General features: G+C 43.1%; 2 protein-coding genes across 3 annotated transcripts in view; one reads left to right on the top strand and one right to left on the bottom strand.

Annotated features, from left to right (window-relative positions):
- Positions 1 to 18,733, top strand: part of FGD1 (FYVE, RhoGEF and PH domain containing 1) — a 275,027-nt gene that overhangs the window by 143,376 nt on the left and 112,918 nt on the right. The gene's annotated exons all lie outside the window — the stretch shown is intronic.
- Positions 1,191 to 13,997, bottom strand: ITGAV (integrin subunit alpha V). Its single transcript, XM_089669144.1, has one exon. It carries the CDS (start codon positions 13,993 to 13,995, stop codon positions 10,741 to 10,743), a length of 3,255 nt encoding a protein of 1,084 aa, XP_089525270.1. The 5' UTR covers positions 13,996 to 13,997; the 3' UTR covers positions 1,191 to 10,740.

Raw genomic sequence — 18,733 nt, 5'->3', positions numbered from 1 at the left:
CTTTCTGTAAATATTTCTTCTGCACCCCTTTAACCTTTTGGTTATAAATTTTACTTTCTGAAAGTGTTGAACTGTTTCTATAGCTTTCGAATGTAACTTACGAGTCCCTGCCTCTGAAGAACGCTACTATGAGTGTTTAACCCTCTGTATAACCGGTCTGTGGAGATAGCGGTTTACTGACGATTAACCAATCATCCTAGTGTATTGCTGAGTTTCCGCTTTCTCTGTATAAAAAGGAGGTGGTGGCAGTGTGAAGGGTTAATTGCGTAATTAACCTGACCCAGTAACAATCGCGTTCAGGCTGCAGGTACACAGATTGTAGTCCATTAGTTTGAAAATCTTTGTGCAGGGTGCAGCTGGGCGTGGCATTGTTACGCACGTGACATCGCGGTTTTAGATTGGCTAGTCCTTCGGTCACGAGTTTGGTGAGAAGGTCTGGGGTCTGACACCGCACCCGTCACAGTCCATATACTACTTTTAGTGCAGTACAGTGCGATTTGAGCCCTTTCACAATGAAAAGGCTCAAATCGCACTGCACTGAATTGCACAGCACATTCTGTGCGATTCCTAGTGTGAACCGGCCCTTAACCAAAACTAAAAAGTTAGTAGCCTGTTCCTGTCCTGAGCACTCCTACACTGGTTTGAATCTTGTGCTGCCATTTTTAAAAAAAAGTCAATGGTGGCTGGATTCTTCCTTCTCTTTGCCAGCTCAATGCTGACATCATGTGCCGTACCAAATTACACTGCTTGGGGAAAAAAAAAACTTTCCCCGGAGATTTCGCAAGATGATTGTTATGTTGTCTGGAACATGTGCTATACAACATTCCACTCATCTGTTAAAAAAAAAGCAAAAAAACCCCAAAAACGTATTTTTCCACTGTTAAGAAACAAGATCTCCCTGATTAGAACTGGAGATGTAGCCTTCCCAGGGGGCACCTGTGAGGCCCTGGCTACATCACCAGTGCCTCTGAAGATTAGGAAGTGAAAATCTTTTAAAAGTAACAGTCAATAAATTTAATTAAAAAAATTACTATAAAATAATATCACGTTAGTATGCAGAGCTTCATGCTGCTGTGATTTTTAGTGAAAGGGGGTAAAGGTCCACATTAAATGGTATGATATATATCTAAAATTCAAAACAGACTGCGAGTAACTTATGTATTATTTTTAGGGAAAACAATGTTTCAGGATTTCTTTTTTATTCTTTATTGATTTTTTTTTTCTTAAAAACAATCTCCCAAGCGTCACAGAGAATGTCCGTGTAAGAATGAAGAAAAGGCTGTCTGCAGCCATACAAGCTACTTTTCAGTAAAATAAAACACATAAAAAGTCAGTGCAAGAAACAAATTTAAAACAAAACTAATACAAAAGATTACAAAATGCGACATGAAATAGTACAGTTCAATTCAAAATACATTTTTCAGTCATTCGCATAATTAAATTTTGGGTACCACAGACTGCAATGCAACTCACATCAGCCATGTTGTTAAAACCCATAGCAACCAATCAGAAATTATCTTTACTTGGCTGCAGTGGGTTACAGAATTGTACAATTACATGTAATGCTTTTAAGAATTTTTATTATAAATCTTAAAGCGTCCCTGTGACCTAAACAACATGGAGGCAAGCATTTCATATTTTGAAAAAAAAAATAGCCAGCTCTTCATGATGTCGGCAGACATTTTGCATTTTAAACCAATGGTCTAGCTACAATTTGTGAACTCATGGAGTAAAACTGCAAAGATTGCAGCTTGTATATTAAAGCAAAAAAAATCAGCCCATCTTTAGTGATGTGATGGATGTGAAAGCATACAACCATTTTTGTCATAATATGAACATTCAGGTAACAAATTATAAAGCTCCAAAGGTAAACTGTGCTTTCATTGAAAAATATAGCATACAGTATATAATTGGTATACATTCACCTGTGTAATATTAAGTTACGAAAATGACTGTTACATTTCAATCTTAAAATAATTTCATTTTCTAAATATGACAAAAAAAAAGTGAAAAGTTGCTTTCTAAGGCCTCATTCACACAGGGCGTACAATAATGTACACCCCAGCAGGACCAAGTTTACCTGCACTGGGATGCACAGGTGTTCTGTACATCTCCATGCAGCCAGTAACATTGATGTCTATTGGGACACAGTATCTGTACAGACACAGTTGCTGTGCTTCAATATGGCATCCATTTGGGTGTGGGTGCATGTCCCCAAACTCCCATGTGGTCACCAGCACACACCCATACCCACACCCACAAAGATGTCAAATTAGGAGCAGCAGCTTTGTCTGTTCCAAAAGACATCAATGGGATTGCCTGCAGGGGTATACGTGAAACACTTGTGCATCCCCATGCAGATAAAAATGGTCCTGCTTGGGTGTATGGTATTGTATGCTCTGCCTTAAAATATAGTAGCCTGCAGGGGCGGACTGACCATTCTGGCACTTGGGCACTGCCCGAGGTCAGTAGAGGTCCCCATGAGATGCCCCTGGTACTTTTCATAGGCTTTTTTGGGTGTGGTTTGAGTGTGGGCGAGAACACAGGGGCCCCTTGATCCCCTATTGCCTGGGGGCCCATGAGTTGTCAGTCCGCCCCTGGTAGCCTGAAGGTGTTTTGCCCATTGTTGGTATACAGAATGCCACTAGAAATCTCCTGTAGCATTGGGCTGCTTTTCCCTAAAGTCTGAGTTGAGTTGTACATCAAATTACAGGCAAAGGAGAATAGGAGTTGCATTTTTGATTAAATGCGCTCGACAGTTGTCCGATTCTTGACTAACTGGCAAAAGTTGGAGCCCCGGCCCTGTCAGCACCCTCTGTCCAAACATACTTCAATCCAAAAAACCAAAAGAGCAAGGTGGCCCAACAGTGAGTCTGCTTCAAGTATTCTGTCAGAATACAATAGCTGGCAGGGGACAATCCTTCATCCATACTGTTTAGCATTGATGGAGATTATTTATATATATATATATATATATATATATAAATAATGTGTATGGCCAGTATTGGATCAGCACATTGGAAAGGGAAAAGGGTGCAGAGATAGAACAGGAGAAGTCTTACGGTGTATGGCCAACTTAAGATTCATTCACTTTTAAATGGATCTAGACACATCGACTTGTGCTAAAATGTATAGAAAATGGATTTACATTTTCATCCACTTTAGTCACGTGCTGACATTCATTGACATACATTTTGAAGTCCGTTGACATACATTTTTGATGTTCGCTGACGTGCATTTTAGTGTGCGTTAAGGCATACTGCATTTTCAAGGGATATCCTGTGCATTGTGTTGACATGCGCTCAGGGGCGGACTGACCATTTGGAAACTCAGGCACTGCCCAAGGGCCCGGGGTCAGTAGGGGGCCCCATGAGATGCCCCTAGTATTTTTTTCATAGGCTTTGGGCAAGGACACAGGGGCCTCATGATCCCCTATTACCCGGGGGCCCCATGAGTTGTTAGTCCGCCCCTGAATGCGCTTATATCCGTTGCGTTGCACTACAATGCATACATGTTGCATTTTAGCGCAACGCAGGTCAACGCAGCGTTATGATGTAAATAGGACACATTGGAAGTGATTGTATTTCAGATGAGCTTACATTGATCTGCATTTTACAGCTGCGCTAAAATACAGATCAGCGCACTAGTGTGAATTGGCCCTTAAGTTCTTCTAATGATAACACTGAGATTGCTCAGGTGGTTACTGTTAAGGCAGGCCTAACCATGCAGTCATAGTGTGAGACAGGACATGGTGAGATAAGCAGAGAAATGTATATAATTACCATTGAGTTTTGTTTTGTTTGTTTTTGTTTTTTTTAACAAAATTGAAATTACACCCAAATAAAGCGTGTTGTACTTCAGTTTTGTGGCTATTTTGTAAACCAATTGGATGCATCCTCAAAACAATTGGTTGTTGCATAAAACGTCTGTTTACAGGATACAACACCATACCACTCTGCAGTCACCAACAGTAATACAATGTTAAAAGAATACTCTTACTCTAACAAAAAAGTGCAATTATACATTTAGAATTGGTAATAAAAATCTGAATAAGTAATCTCCCAAAAAGTGAAGGTTCTACAACTTCACCCACCAGTGAAAAGCTATGGACACATATATACAAAAAGCATTAGACGTTTAATAGCACATGAAACAGTTGTCTGTGAACCAACACTGCCCGTAACAGCAGGTAATGGGGAAAAAAAATCAGGGATAGGCAACCTTTAGCATTCCAGTTATTGTGGGACTACAAGTGTTAAGTGGCATTCCAAGACTTTGACAGGCACAGGCATGACTCTCAGATTCAGAGGTGTGATCAGATTTGTAGCTTGCCCACAGCTGCAGTGCCAAGGTTGCCTACTTCTGATATACATTTTCACACAAATGTTCCAATTGGGTCTACCTGTCCGTTTTTCAGGCAGACCCGATCGGAACCTCCATTGTTCTCTGTGGAGCGGCGGTGTAAATGGGCATGTGTCCGTTTACACCCGCCGACATCTGATCTGACAAAAATGGACAGATGGGGATCCAAATTCCCCTTCTGTCTGATGGATCGGGTCAGATTGGACTGCCCATTGAGGAGAGCGAGCAGACACAGAGCTGTCATCCGCTTGCTCAGTGGGGATCAGCAAAGAGATCCCCCACTGAGCAAGCGGATCTGCTAAATGGGTCCGTCCCATCTGAAAGAGCCCAAACTGACTGACTTCAGACAATGCAGATAGTTTCTGCTTTGCTAAAGGAGAGCCACCATTTTTTTTTTAGGGCTGAACTCCAGGCAAGCTTCTTCTAATCCTTGTACAGCTGAGCTCAGGCTAAAAGAGGAAGGCGCAGCACTAGGAGCCAATCAGGTGTCCTGCATTCATATGTACTAACAGGGAACATGCTGACAGGAGGAGAAAGCAGAACGACAGAGGGATGGGCTGCTATAGTCTGGTCCTTGTCCAGTCATAGGCTGTAGGCAGGGAGGGGACCTGGCTTTATTGCTTAACTGCAGAAAACCAGACGAGATTCAATCCACCAGCTTAAGGCTGTCTTCCTGTACTGGAGACATCAGATCACCTGACAGGAAGTGAGGGAATTTCTGCAACAGTGACACTCATAAGTAAAATTCTGACAGGGGTTCTAACCATCCTCTACTCCACTAAAATAGAATCTTTTTTTTTTTTTTAGTAAAAATGGTAAAACATAAAACCTCCATTTTTCTAAGGGAAACTTGGAGGCTGCCATAATGGCGATTCTTTGACTTTAACACTTTGTGAGCCAGTGACCAGAATGAAAGACTGCCATGACAATCAGGTAGCTGGTATTTTAGGTGGGGGTGGGGGGCTTGCTTAAAATACCCACATACAAGAACACTTACATATCTGTGACATTGGTACATAGGTCTCACAGCACACCACTGCCTTCTGGCACATGGGTTTTTGCAGTGGTAAAGCAGCAAATAATTATAACAACTCCCCTACTGACCTATATTTTCTAATTGATGGCCTATGGAGGGGTATATGAATATATATAAGATGGTCAGTCCACCTTAATTTTAACCTCCCTGGCGGTATTCCCGAGTGTAGCTCGGGGTAAAATGTCAGTGCCAAGAGCGGTAACCCCGAGCTACACTCGGGCTTACCATGCGGCGCTGCATAGGGAGTTCCTGCAGCACTTACCTTGTCCTGCGCTCCCGCGATGTGTCCCCTGCAGTGTCCCCAGCCATCTCCTCCGGCCGATGCCGGCATCCGGCTTCTGTGTTCCAGTCCCTGTGACGTCGGGACGTACGGGCGCCGGCGGGAAATTTGAAATTTTAAAAAATTTCATTTTTTTTCAAAAACATTTTTACATAGCAAAACATTGCTGTTTCAACCCATTTCACATACATTTTGTCCCTACTGCTTTGTCCTGTGCCCTGCCTGCATTTTGTCTGTTCTTTCTGCCTAGAAACTGAGAAAAGTCCACGGCGTCCAAAAAGTGTCCCTTTACGTCAAAAGCGGGTTTAGACCGGCTAGAGAACAGCGATAGTAAATCAGAACCACTTGCAGAATTGAGTGATAATGATTCGTGGGGGAAATTCGTCATCAGACACTGAAAACAATTTTGCAACTTTGCTCAGCGATGTGCGAACTTGGCGCTCTATTTCAAATTTCAGTGTTTTTGGTTTGATTAAATTATTGAATTAAATGTATTATTATTATATTATTATTTTTGATGATTATTTATTAAATTATAATTTATGATTTCGTGTTTCAAATTTTATCATACCCGGGATGTTTAATAGACTCTTGTTCGGACAGATTTCAGTGAGTTATTCCTAAATATTACAGCCTACAATAAAAAAACTACATATTTCCATGCAAAATAATGGTACCAAAAATCTGAAATAATCAGACCGCCAGGGAGGTTAAGGTACCCCAGGCATGGATAGCTTCCAGGCTGGTATGCAGCTACATGTCTCAGCTGTCCTACCAGCCTGGAAAACAGGTCCAATTCTGACCTTTAAACAAGCAGGAACCAATCCTAGCATATCCAGATAGTAGCCTAAGGAAATATCTGTAGAAAAAGTCCACATTCCTGAACATTTAAAAAACAATTCTACATTTTATTGCAGCGTTTAGCCAACAAATGACCACTAGGAGTACACTTTTCACCTATAATTCACAGGATCACAGGCATAAGAAATAACAATATTGTTTTAAAGCATCACCTTAAGGCGGCCATGCATTACACAATCCAATTGTACAATCATACTTAGATCTATCATCAAGTTCAAAGGCCTTTCTGACTGAATACAAATTGAATGTATTGTTCGGCGGTGTCTTTTTATTACAGTTTTAGTACTCTAAAGGAGACTGTGCGATCAGATTGTGTTCGGCCAGCTTTACTGCCACAGTGAAAATGGATTCACCGGAAAGGGAGTAAAGGAAAATCTGCAACAGGGACATAGACAGCAAAAAAAGCTGATGGTTATTATTGTAAATAATGTTTCAAATATAACTAGTTTATGTCTGCTGCTCTTGGAGATTTCCTCTATTTCCTGCATATAACCTCTGACAGTAAGTGAGGGGAAATCTCTCTAACACAGCCTCAGGAAGCACCAAAAACCTAAGGGCTCTTTCACATGGACGTTCCGATTGGGTCCACCTGCCCGTTTTTCAGGCGGACCCAATCAGAACCTTCATTCTCCTCTATGGAGCGGCGGGTGTAAATGGACATGTGTCCGTTTACACCTGCCAACTTCCGATCTGACAAAAAGGGACAGATGGGGATCCAATTCCCCTTCTGTCCGTTGTATCGGGTCAGATGAAAATGGACAGGGCCGTTTTCATCCGACCGCACATTGAGGAGAGCGAGCAGCTCTGTGTCCGCTCTGCAGCAGCGGAGCAGACACAGAGCTGTCATCCACTTGCTCGGCGGGGATCAGAGGTAAGATCCACCGCCGAGCAAGCGGATCCGCTAAACGGGTCCGCCCCGTGTGAAAGGACCCTGATGGAGGTTCCAGTCCTTCTCCACCCTATTCAAAGCAAAAAAAAAAAAATGGAAACTTTAACTTTAGGCGGAACTAAACCCAAAAGCAAAAATATAATATAATGCAGCTTACCAGTTCCGGGTGGCTGCATTTTTAGCAAATACTGAAAATATCTGATCTTGCAAGAAAGGCTGTGTTCTTGTCACTTCCTGCCAGCAGCTCTAAAGACAAAAACTTCACTTTTGCAAACTACTAATCCCATTAACCACCCTATGATGAACAAGGGCAGACATAGCAGTCCAGGCTTGGCAACAAACATGGCTCCCTCTGTAGATACAGATGGGGAGTAATCGTAGCCACCCAGGGACAGGAAGTGTATTGTTCACAGGATCACCAGGTGATAAAGGACTAAAAGCCTGAAAAAAAAACAAATGCAGCCACCACATCTAAGAACTGGTAAGCTGCAAAAATAGTACATTTTTGTTTTGTGGGGTTTAAATACACTTTATACTAAAACAGTACAATACACGCAATGGGGGGAACCATTAGGCAGAATCGATCGGACCATTTATCCTCAATCTATTCCCTAGAAACCAGTGACATCGTTTTGAGCATTTTTAGTAAGGCAGTAAATAAAAGTGATGTTCAGGAAACAGTAAACATATACAGTATAAGCTGTCAGAGCCCAGCCACACCTCTATACTTAGAAATGTTCTACTGGACTTAGGGCTCGTTCACACTTGGCTGTTTTACCAACGCTTGCCAAACGCCCTTATAGCGTTTGGCAAGCATTGGTCCGGCGTTTGCGGAGCGTTTTTTAACGCTCGGCAAACACTCCGCAAACGCCGCATGCGCGGTTTAGCGGAAGTTGCTAGGCATTTGCTGAGCGTTAAAAACGCCCCACAAATGCCTATGCAAATGCAGTTTGAATGGTGTTGCCGCTCCGCAAACGCCCCGCAACCACATCGTAACCGCACCGCAAATGCCGGGCTTTGCAGAGCGGCACCATAGACTAGAATAGGAGGCTTCGACGCCTCCTGATTCAACCAGAGGCATCCGTTTTGCCGCGACGCGTCGCAAACGCTCCCGTTAGAACAGCACCATGTGTTGTAATGTACAGAATTGGCAGAGGCGTTTGGGAAGCTGTAAAAACGCTTCCCAAACGCCTCTCTGCCGCCTGCACACAACGCTAGTGTGAACGTAGCCTACAGGTCTGTGGTGACAGAAGTACCATTATTCTCAACAATACAGTATAATTCACCTCTGCATTTTAGTGTAGTGGGATTTTAAAGCCCAAATACAGCTTAACCAATGAGACCTTCCACAGGGACTAAAGTCGGCCTTAACCTATACAATCGTATTGTACAATCTTCTGTGGACTTATCAAATCTATGTAATATGAAGATACACCTAAGCAATTCATTGCATCTGTATCAAATCAAGCAAGCCCTTGCATTGCATATTTGATGGTAGATCTAAAGGGGTTTGTACGGTCAAAATTGTTCATATATTATCCAGGCTCTTTATGAAATCCATAACACCTGACCCAATTATAGCCCTCCTAAATCTGGGCCCTGCCAGCATTTCTAAGCCTCAATTTAAACTTGCAAGTCACCACAGCAGCTAAACAGATCATAGCCAAATCGTAGAAATCTCCATCTTTGTGTATTGTAGGAACAAGGTTACACAGGCTATGATTCACGCTAAAGTGGAAGCCACCATCCTAGACGCTATCCCTAGGTTTTTGTCAATCTGGACCCCATGGGTGGAACATTTCCTCCCACCGAACTTTGACTATTTATTACTCCTTCCTTGATATTTCCTAATCCACTACATTGGTTATCCAACACGCCATGTTATAAAGTCTCGAGTCTCTCTATTCCAGTCTAAAAGTCACACGTTCTCTCTTTCCTTCTCCTATTTCTTCTTAATCTCTCTTACTCTCCCCCCTTTTACCCTACTCTCCCCTCTCCAATCCTTACTACCTCATATGGAACCTTTGTATGATCACGGGGAGTGGAGCCCCCTATCTGTTGTATCCCCAGATCCTGTCTGCCAGTATACCGTTATATCTATGTTTTTCTGTGGTTCCATACAACGCGTTTTTATATGTATACCCCCCACTTCAATTGGACAACATTTCTGCCCGGTTTCATTTGCACCTATGCACACATATGGATTGTCCTAAACCTGTATTTCCCTGTCTTTGAAAATAATAAAATGTTTGAACAAGGAGTTTGTACAACCAGATTGTATAGGGTATGGTCAGCTTCATGGTAGAATACATAAAACACACAGCTAGCCTGCTTTCAAAGTGTCTCCAAAAGCACAGTTGGCACATGTATGCAAGGGCCACTTCTGTGGAGATCACACTTCACTTGGTCTGAAATGAACCGTATTGCATGTACACATACTTTTTTAATGGGTTTAAAAAAAAAACAACATATTCAGTACATCTCCTAATTACATGCACATGTTTTGAGTGCTTAATACTGTAAGTACAGAAAAACTCCTGTTTGTCTGCCAGGAACCCATTGAACACCTAATTTCCTGTAGTGAACTGACAACACTGCTTCCACTGTACTGAAATCCCAAGCAGTGTTGTCAGCCCTATCTGAGTTCATTTCTGGCAGGATCAACAAGTGTTTTTTTGAACTTTGGACATTTTTAAAGAGACAAAATGTGGGGAAATGTTATTAAATCAGTTCAGCCTTTCTCAACCTTTTTTCCCCAGAGAAACGCATAAAATAAAATAATTTTCTGAAGGAACCCCTACTAAAACCAATTCATTGGGGGTCAGTGGTAAAAATGCCCCTTACATTAGTTGCTATTGGGAAGGATGCCTCTATTACAGTGGTGAACAGAATGCCACCCTTACAGGCAGCTAAACAAAAATGGCATCATGCTACTAACCCCCCCCCCCCCCTCGATAGCATTGGCCCCAGAACTCTGCAGACACCATCAAATGGGACGTCAATCAGCTTAAGGAACCCCCAGCAACCTCTGGAGGAACCCTGCTTGAGAAAGGCTGTATTAGATATATGTACTGAATATATATATATTTTTTTTTACATACACTCGAAAGGTATTTAGGCTTTTCAGTGATCTGACTACTAGAAACTGAAATCTGGCTTGTTGCTGTAAGGTACATTTCATACTAAACCTTTCACTAAAACATCACTAATGAACCCTCTTTGATACATAAGACAAGAACTTGGCAGTATGTGCACAGACGTGTGAATCTCTAAAGTTATTCCTGGGAAAAAAAAAAATTAGGAATGATTATCTCAGGCATCTGTGTTTCCTTCATTATCGTGTGGTTGAAGCTGTTCTGTTTCTGTCTCCTCCTGAGGAGGCCGGACACGTTTAAAGAAGCCAAATTTGTACATAATAAAAACCATTAGCGCCAACAGTAGTAAACCTGACAGCACTGCAAGTACTATCACCCACACAGGTACGGGAGCACTGGACGTCTGGTTCACCCATAGGATGTTTGTCGTGACTTCTGTAACATTGTGTATATCAGGAAGACTCATGTTCTTATACGGGAATTCTAGTACATGGAACGTGGCTGAAGATTTTAAAGAATAGGAATGGTTCTGATTCTCACTATTCATAAATGTTGGTGTCCACAATCTTGATCTAATGTACAGAATTGCACTTTTTCCTCTCTCCACTCGCTCGACGTGGCATTCAATTTTGAGACATTGTGCTTGTCCACAGCCAATGGTCTGCAGTTCGCCCTCAACCAGTGGAAGTTCACGCCTATTGCGTTCCGTACGAGTTACGTTTTTAACCTCATCCGTTTGGGAAGTTGACAGTTTGAGGTCAAGTGGGTTGATCAGGACATCAGAAGTACAGTCCATGGGCCCATCAATTTCATATTTGACTATGTACAATAAGTCATTGTTTTTGTACTTGTATGGCCACAGGATATTAAGCATTGCTTTGCTGAACGCGCTGGGACCATTGTTTCTGAGTTCAAAGATATGTTGAACCAGTGGTCCAACGTCATCTTCTGTTACAGGATTCTCCTTGGGCTCCCAGTTTGCAATAGGCAGGAAGACTTCCGTAGGAGTGGAGACTCCTCTTATGTCAACTGCGGCCAAAACCGCCAGTGCAATCCGCAGTGACTGTTTGGCACTGGTATTGTCATACTGGTTGGAACTTTGTATCTGCAAGTCAAAGTTTACAGTGTTGTCCATCTCACTTAGCTGATGAACACTAAACAGCAAGGCTGCTAAGACCCTTGTTCCAGCCTTCATGGGATTTCCAAGGTCACATACAACAAGACGAGTCTGATTTTCTATTTTGAAGGCACAAGACAAGCGTGTTAAGGATTCATTGTTTCGGACAACTCCAATGAAGTCCGCCTGGGGTGGTATATAGACAAAAAGTTCAGCTTCATAGGCCCCTTCACCTTGATTTTGTGCATCTACGAACAACGTCAAGGGGCTATCATCTCCAATATAGATTTGCTGTTGCTCACTCACAACCGATAAAATCAGTTTTGGCTTGCATATATTGTCATCACCGCAGTCCAACAAGATATGCGCCTGTTTGGTTAGGTTTGCTGGGGTGAGCTGGTTAAGGATAGGCATTAATCCAGATGGATCAGCAGCAGCTTTATAATCCATTTCATAATCCATAAAGATCGTGATAGGTGTAAGTTTATCTCGAAACTCACTCTCATCTCGTAAATATGCTCTTAATTCCTCACAACGCATATTCCCACCGTTGGCTATTGTCATGTTTTTAGAATGAGTGGGCTGCCTGTTGTGTACAAACAATGCTCGTCTTACAGCTCCCTTCTGTTTCAGCTTATCCAACAAAAGTTCAATTTTGAATTGAAGGTTTTCAGGGACATTTCCTTTAGCGCTGGCCTTCAGGCAGAATTTCACATCAAAGCAGGAAACCATAGCTCCATTTGGAAGGGAACAGGTTTTACTTTCGGGGTTCAGTATTGATGGATTCACTTCAAGAACAGCATTCACTGTGACAACAGGCCTAGACCTGTATAGTACAGCCTTATCTGCCCCAAAAGCCCCAACCACTAAATCAGGATAGCCATTTTCATCAATATCAGTGGCACCTTTCAAAGAGTATCCAAAACTTGGTGGCATTGTTCTAGATGCCCACTGTCCTTCAAGAACTTGAGAGGGTGCTGTGCTAATACCGGAGCTTCTTCCATTGTAAATGTACACAAGGCCTTTTTTACCCTCTCCGGCATAGGGTGCCCCAATGGCAATGTCATTGAAACCGTCTTGGTCCATATCGCCAAGAGGCGCGATCGAACTGCCAAACCTTGCAAATGCATAAAATCCGGTCAGCTTTATTAAAAATCGAAGCCCTGCTTTTTTTTGCTGAATATAAACGGTAACTTGCCCGACTTCTTGAAGCTTCCCATCGGATCCACGGTCCATAAAAAGGGGAGCTCCGACAAACAGATCAACCAGTCCATCGCCATTGATATCTGTCGTCGCTACGGCATAACCAAAGTAGGCAGCCATTTGCTCTCCGGTGAAATTGTACAGCGATGCCATGGACTGGCCATCATAAATAGACACCATCCCTAAGGTCTTCACTGCCCTGGGCACCCCAGAGACAAAATCATCAATGGCGTCACCGTTAAAATCTCCCACGGCTACAGAATACCCCAAATAGCTGTCGTCATACATTGGGCTGGCGGAGCGCGTAGCCAGCTGCCCGCTATATGGGATGGTGTATTTCTTGGGGTCATATTTTGTAAAGATTTCGTCGATTTTGTCCGAAATTAGTTGACCCTGCCAGTAGAAGCTGCCGGGGCCTCCTAGCAAGATCCGGTTGGTGTTGGTAAAGTCGACGCTGAACCCGCCCTGGCAAAACCCTTGCTCCTGGGCGTCCACTTTGCTCGTTGATCTACAGGGCGCATATTCTACAATCTTGCTTCCATCCTTCAAGTAACAAGTCCCAACTGGCTCCCTTTCCTGCTTGGCATTCTCAGTCCTCCAGTGATACAGGGGGGCACAGGCCAGGATCTTCTCATCTTTGACCCTCAGGGATGCCCCAAACCATTGGTTGGATTTGAACTCGATGGGGTCGTCTTTGGCAAAGTACCGATTGCCGGTGCCGTCGAAGACAATAGGCTTGCAGTTGGCATTCCTCCAGTCGCATTTCAGCACGTCCCCACCTTGGCTGATGCCATGCTGGCTGGTGTTGGCTTTGGGGGCCCCGATCAGCAGGGAGGAGGAGAAGAAGTCTACGGCAAAGCCGAAGTAGCTGCCCTCAGCCCCGAAGTACACCGAGGGGTTCTCCGAGTCCAGATTGAAACCGCGGGACGAGCCCAGCAGAGCGGCGGCCAGCAGGAGAGCAGCGGTGGAGGCCATGGAGACCGGAGGAGCCGGGGAGCCTCTGCCCATCAGATCCGGCGGTCCGGGGAGCGGAGGGGGCCAGCTGTGCCGACCGATCGCACTGCAAACTTCCGCGAATCCCGGGGACTTTCCTTGTTTTCTGATCAGACGGGATGGGGCCGGTCGGGGAGGACGGGCTGGGATCGCAGTCATAGGGGGCGGGGAGAGCTGGGAGGCTAGTCGCCTTCGCTTCCCGTCCATGTGTCATCTGGGCTCCCTACACCCGGGGAATGATCATCGCTTCTGATGGGAAAGGGCCTGGCCGCCCGGCGGGAGGGGGTTACACAATGCTGGAACTTTGTACAGATACATTGTATACATGTGTAGGGTGTGCAAAAGATACATTGTATACGTGTAAGGTGTGCAAAAGATACATTTATATACGTGTGTAAGGTGTGCAAAAGATACATTGTATCATGTGTAAGGTGTGCAAAAGATACAATGTATACATGTGTGGAGTGTGCAAAAGATACATTGTATACATGTGTGAGGTGTGCAAAAGATACATTGTATATGTGTGTGAGGTGTGCAAAAGATACATTGTATACGTGTGTAAGGTGTGCAAAAGATACATTGTATACGTGTGTAGGGTGTGCAAAAGATACATTGTATACATGCGTAAGGTGTGCAAAAGATACATTGTATCATGTGTAAGGTGTGCAAAAGATACAATGTATACATGTGTGGAGTGTGCAAAAGATACATTGTATACATGTGTGAGGTGTGCAAAAGATACATTGTATACGTGTGTGAGGTGTGCAAAAGATACATTGTATACGTGTGTAAGGTGTGCAAAAGATACATTGTATACGTGTGTAGGGTGTGCAAAAGATACATTGTATACATGCGTAAGGTGTGCAAAAGATACATTGTATACATGCGTAAGGTGTGCAAAAGATACATTGTATACATGCGTAAGGTGTGCAAAAGATACATTGTATACATGCGTAGGGTGTGCAAAAGATACATTGTATACATGCGTAGGGTGTGCAAAAGATACATTGTATACATGCGTAGGGTGTGCAAATGATACATTGTATACCACTTTGTATCCTCAAATGGAAGCAGATATAACTAAAGAGATACATTGTATACATGTGTAGGGTGTGCAAAAGATACATTGTATACAGGGGCAGACTGATCATTTGGGCACTCGGGCACTGCCTGAGGGCCTGAGGTCAGTAAGGGTCCCCATGAGATGCCCCTGGTACCTTTTATAGGCATTTTTAGGTGTGGTTTGAGTTTGGTTGAGGACACAGGGGCCCCATGGTCCCCTATTGCCCGGGGGCACCATGAGCTGTCAGTCCGCCCCGGATTGTATACATGTGTAGGGTGTGCAAAAGATACATTGTATACATGTGTAGGGTGTCCAAAAGATACATTGTATACAACTTTGTATCCTCAAATGGAAGCAGAGATAACTAAAGAGATGCATTGTATACATGTGTAAGGTGTGCAATAGATACATTGTATACATGTGTAGGGTGTCCAAAAGATACATTGTATACAACTTTGTATCCTCAAACGGAAGCAGAGATAACTAAAGAGATACATTGTACACATGCCCGCCACCCCAATCATCAATCAGCACCAACTTTATATATATATATATATATATATATATATATATATATATATATATATAATTATTATTATTATATATATTTTTATTTATTTAATATATACTATACATTTTCTTATTATATACTTTACCTTTCTCTCTAGCTATCTCAAACACACTTTTAGAAATCATCCATAGTTTTAATACTGACTTTCCATCAACACCAGCTCATATACTGTACCGCTTGCCGGTGCTGTTGAAGACAATAGGCGGGCAGTTGGCATTTCTCCAGCATGTCCCCACCTTGGCTGATGCCATGCTGGCAGGTGTTAGCTTTGGGGGCAATATATACTCTATATTGCCAAAAGTATTGGGCCGCCTGCCTTTCCACGCACATGACCTTTAATGGCCTCCCAGTCTTAGTCCGTAGGGTTCAATATTGAGTTGGCCGGCCTTTCCACACACAACCTTTAATGGCTTCCCAGTCTTAGTCCGTAGGGTTCAATATTGAGTTGGCCCCGCCCTTTGTAGCTATAACAGCTTCAACTCTTCTGGGAAGGCCGTCCACAAGGTTTAGGAGGGTGTCTATGGGAAGGTTTGACCATTCTTCCAGAAGCACATTTGTGAGGTCAGGCACTGATGTCGGGGGAGGTGGCCTGGCTTACAATTCATCCTAAAGGTGTTCTATCGGATTGAGGTCAGGACTCTGTGCCACTGTATTAGGTATGCCTGTTCAATTGCTTGGTAACACAAACTGCTAATCACATGGCAGCAACTCAATGCATTTAGGCATCCAGATGTGAAGACGACTTGCTGAAGTTCAAACCAAGCATCAGAATGGGGAAGAAAGTCGATTTAAATGAATTTGAACATGGCATGGTTGCTCATGCCAGAGGGGCATGTGGTCTTTTTTTTTTAACTGCTGACCTACTGGGATTTTCATGCCCAGTCATCTCTTGGGTTTACAGAGAATGGTCTGAAAAAGAGAAAAAACCCAGTGTAGTTGTGTGGACAAAAATGCTTTGTTGATGTCAGAGGTCAGGGCAGAATGGGCAGACTGGTTCGATATGATAGAAAGACTCAGTAACCCAGTTAACCATTTGTTACAACCAAGGTATGCAGAATACCATCTCGAATGCAGAACATGTCGAACCTTGAAGCAGATGTGCTACAACAGCAGAAGACCACACGGGGTGCCACTCCTGTCAGCTAACAACAGGAAACGGAGTCTACAATTCGCACAGGCTCACCAAAATTGCACAATAGAAGATTGAAAAAACATTGCCTGGTCTGATAGAGTCTTGATTTCAGCTGCAACATTTAGAATGTGGGGTCAGAATGTGGCGTAAACAACATGAAAGCATGGATCCATCCTGTCTTGTTTTAACGGTTCAGGCTGGTGGTGTAATGGTGTGAGGGATATTTTCTTGGCAGACTTTGGGCTCTTTAGTACCAGTTGAGCATCATTTAAATGTCATGGTCTACCCTGAGTATTGTTGTTGACCAGGTCCATCCCTGTATGACTAAAGTGCACCTGTCTTCTGATGGCCAGTTCCAGCAGGATAATGCACCATATCACAAAGCTCCAATCAGACTGAAATTAGAAATGAAGTTAGAGCTGAAGGCTGTCAGAATACCTGAACAGTTCCTACATTTCAATGGATGTAGGCATTCTTTGACAGAATTTTCTGCCCAAGTCATTTGAAAAATTTACTTTTATCGATCCAACAGGGCCACTCATGGCACAAATTTTCAATGCATGTTTGGCCAGCTTTATGCCAGTAACAATGTAACCAACTTTTACTGATGGCTTTGTGATGTACAAACCAGATTTGACCGCACAGATCTGTTTATAGTATATTTTCATGTTATGCTTTGCATTGTTTCATCGACACAGTATTACATGGCTACTGATACTTGACCTATCACTTGTATCCACCCTTTCAAAAACTTAAAAAAAAATAGTTTTGGCTGGAGTTAGTTTTCAAACCACCTGAGAGTTTCCTATGTTTTGGTGGACTCTAATGGGGAGATCTCTGTACCAGTGTGGCCAGGTCTGCTTCTTGGGGACGATGTTGGTGAGATTTCTGTACCAAAGTGGCCAGGTCTGCTATTTGGTAAAATTTGATGGTGAGATCTCTATACCAAAGTGGCCAGGTCAGCTTCTTGGGGACCTATTGGTGGAACGTCTGTACTATGTGTTTGGGTCTGCTTGGGGACTCCACTGGTAGGATTTTTGTATCAAGGTGGCCAAGTTTCTTGGGCACAATATTGTTGAGATCAGTGTATTAGGGTTGGCCAGGTCTGCTTCTGGTGGGATTTCTGTAAAATTGTTTGGGTTTGCCTCTTGGGGACCTTATTGGTGGGATCCCTGTACTGGAGTGGCCAGGTCTGGTTCTTGGGATCCCTATTGGTGGGATCTTTGTACTGTGTGCTGGATCTGCTTCTTGGACACTCTGTTGGAGAGATCTCTGTGCTGGGGTGGCCTGGTCTATTTCTTGGGGAATCCATTGTTGAGATATCATCTCTGGGATGGCCAGGTGTGCTTCCTAAGGATTTTATTGGTGAGAACTCTGTGCTGGGGAGGCCAGATGTGCACATCTGTTGTGGTTTTTATGAGGGACTTCCAATTTCCCTGTTGGATTTTTAATGTGTTCTGAGTTATTGTGCAGGAAGTGCTGTAATGCCCAACTCTGGCACATAAACAGGAATAGAGTTGGACTGCTGGACTTGTATGTTAATCCTGGTTTCACTACCTATAATATCATTGGCCTGGCTCAAACAGAAAATATAATGAAAAGTCTGATTTCCTCACTGCACCATTGTTTTAAGACAATGACCGCTGAAGTAGAAGTGCAGACTGTAGTTTTATTAACAGGCCAACAATAGCAGCTCTTTTATTTCAAGTTAGGTCCATATACAGTGGGGATCGAAAGTTTGGGCACCCCAGCTAAAAATTTGTATTATTGTGCATAAAGAAGCCAAGGAAAGATGGAAAAATCTCCAAAAGGCATCAAATTACAGATTAGACATTCTTATAATATGTCAACAAAAGTTAGGTTTTATTTCCATCATTTACACTTTCAAAATAACAGAAAACAAAAAATGGCTTCTGCAAAAGTTTGAGAACCCTGCAGAGTTAATATCTTGTACTGCCCCCTTTGGCAAGTATCACAGCTTGTAAACGCTTTTTGTAGCCAGCCAAGAGTCTTTCAATTCTTGTTTGAGGTATCTTTGCCCATTTTTCCTTACAAAAGTCTTCCAGTTCTTTGAGATTTCTGGGCTGTCTGTCACGCACTGCTCTTTTAAGGTCTATCCATAGATTTTCAA

The sequence above is a fragment of the Staurois parvus genome, unplaced genomic scaffold (assembly GCF_062004578.1).
Source record: "Staurois parvus isolate SC_StPar_1 unplaced genomic scaffold, SC_StPar_1.0 ptg000068l, whole genome shotgun sequence".
NCBI classification, from domain to species: domain Eukaryota; kingdom Metazoa; phylum Chordata; class Amphibia; order Anura; family Ranidae; genus Staurois; species Staurois parvus.
Note: the sequence above shows the minus strand (reverse complement) of the source record. Positions and strands in the feature narration are given on the sequence as shown.

What these genes read in the sequence shown, in the direction of transcription:
- ITGAV (XM_089669144.1), bottom strand. Translation starts at nt 13,995, where the DNA reads ATGACTGCGATCCCAGCCCGTCCTCCCCGACCGGCCCCATCCCGTCTG.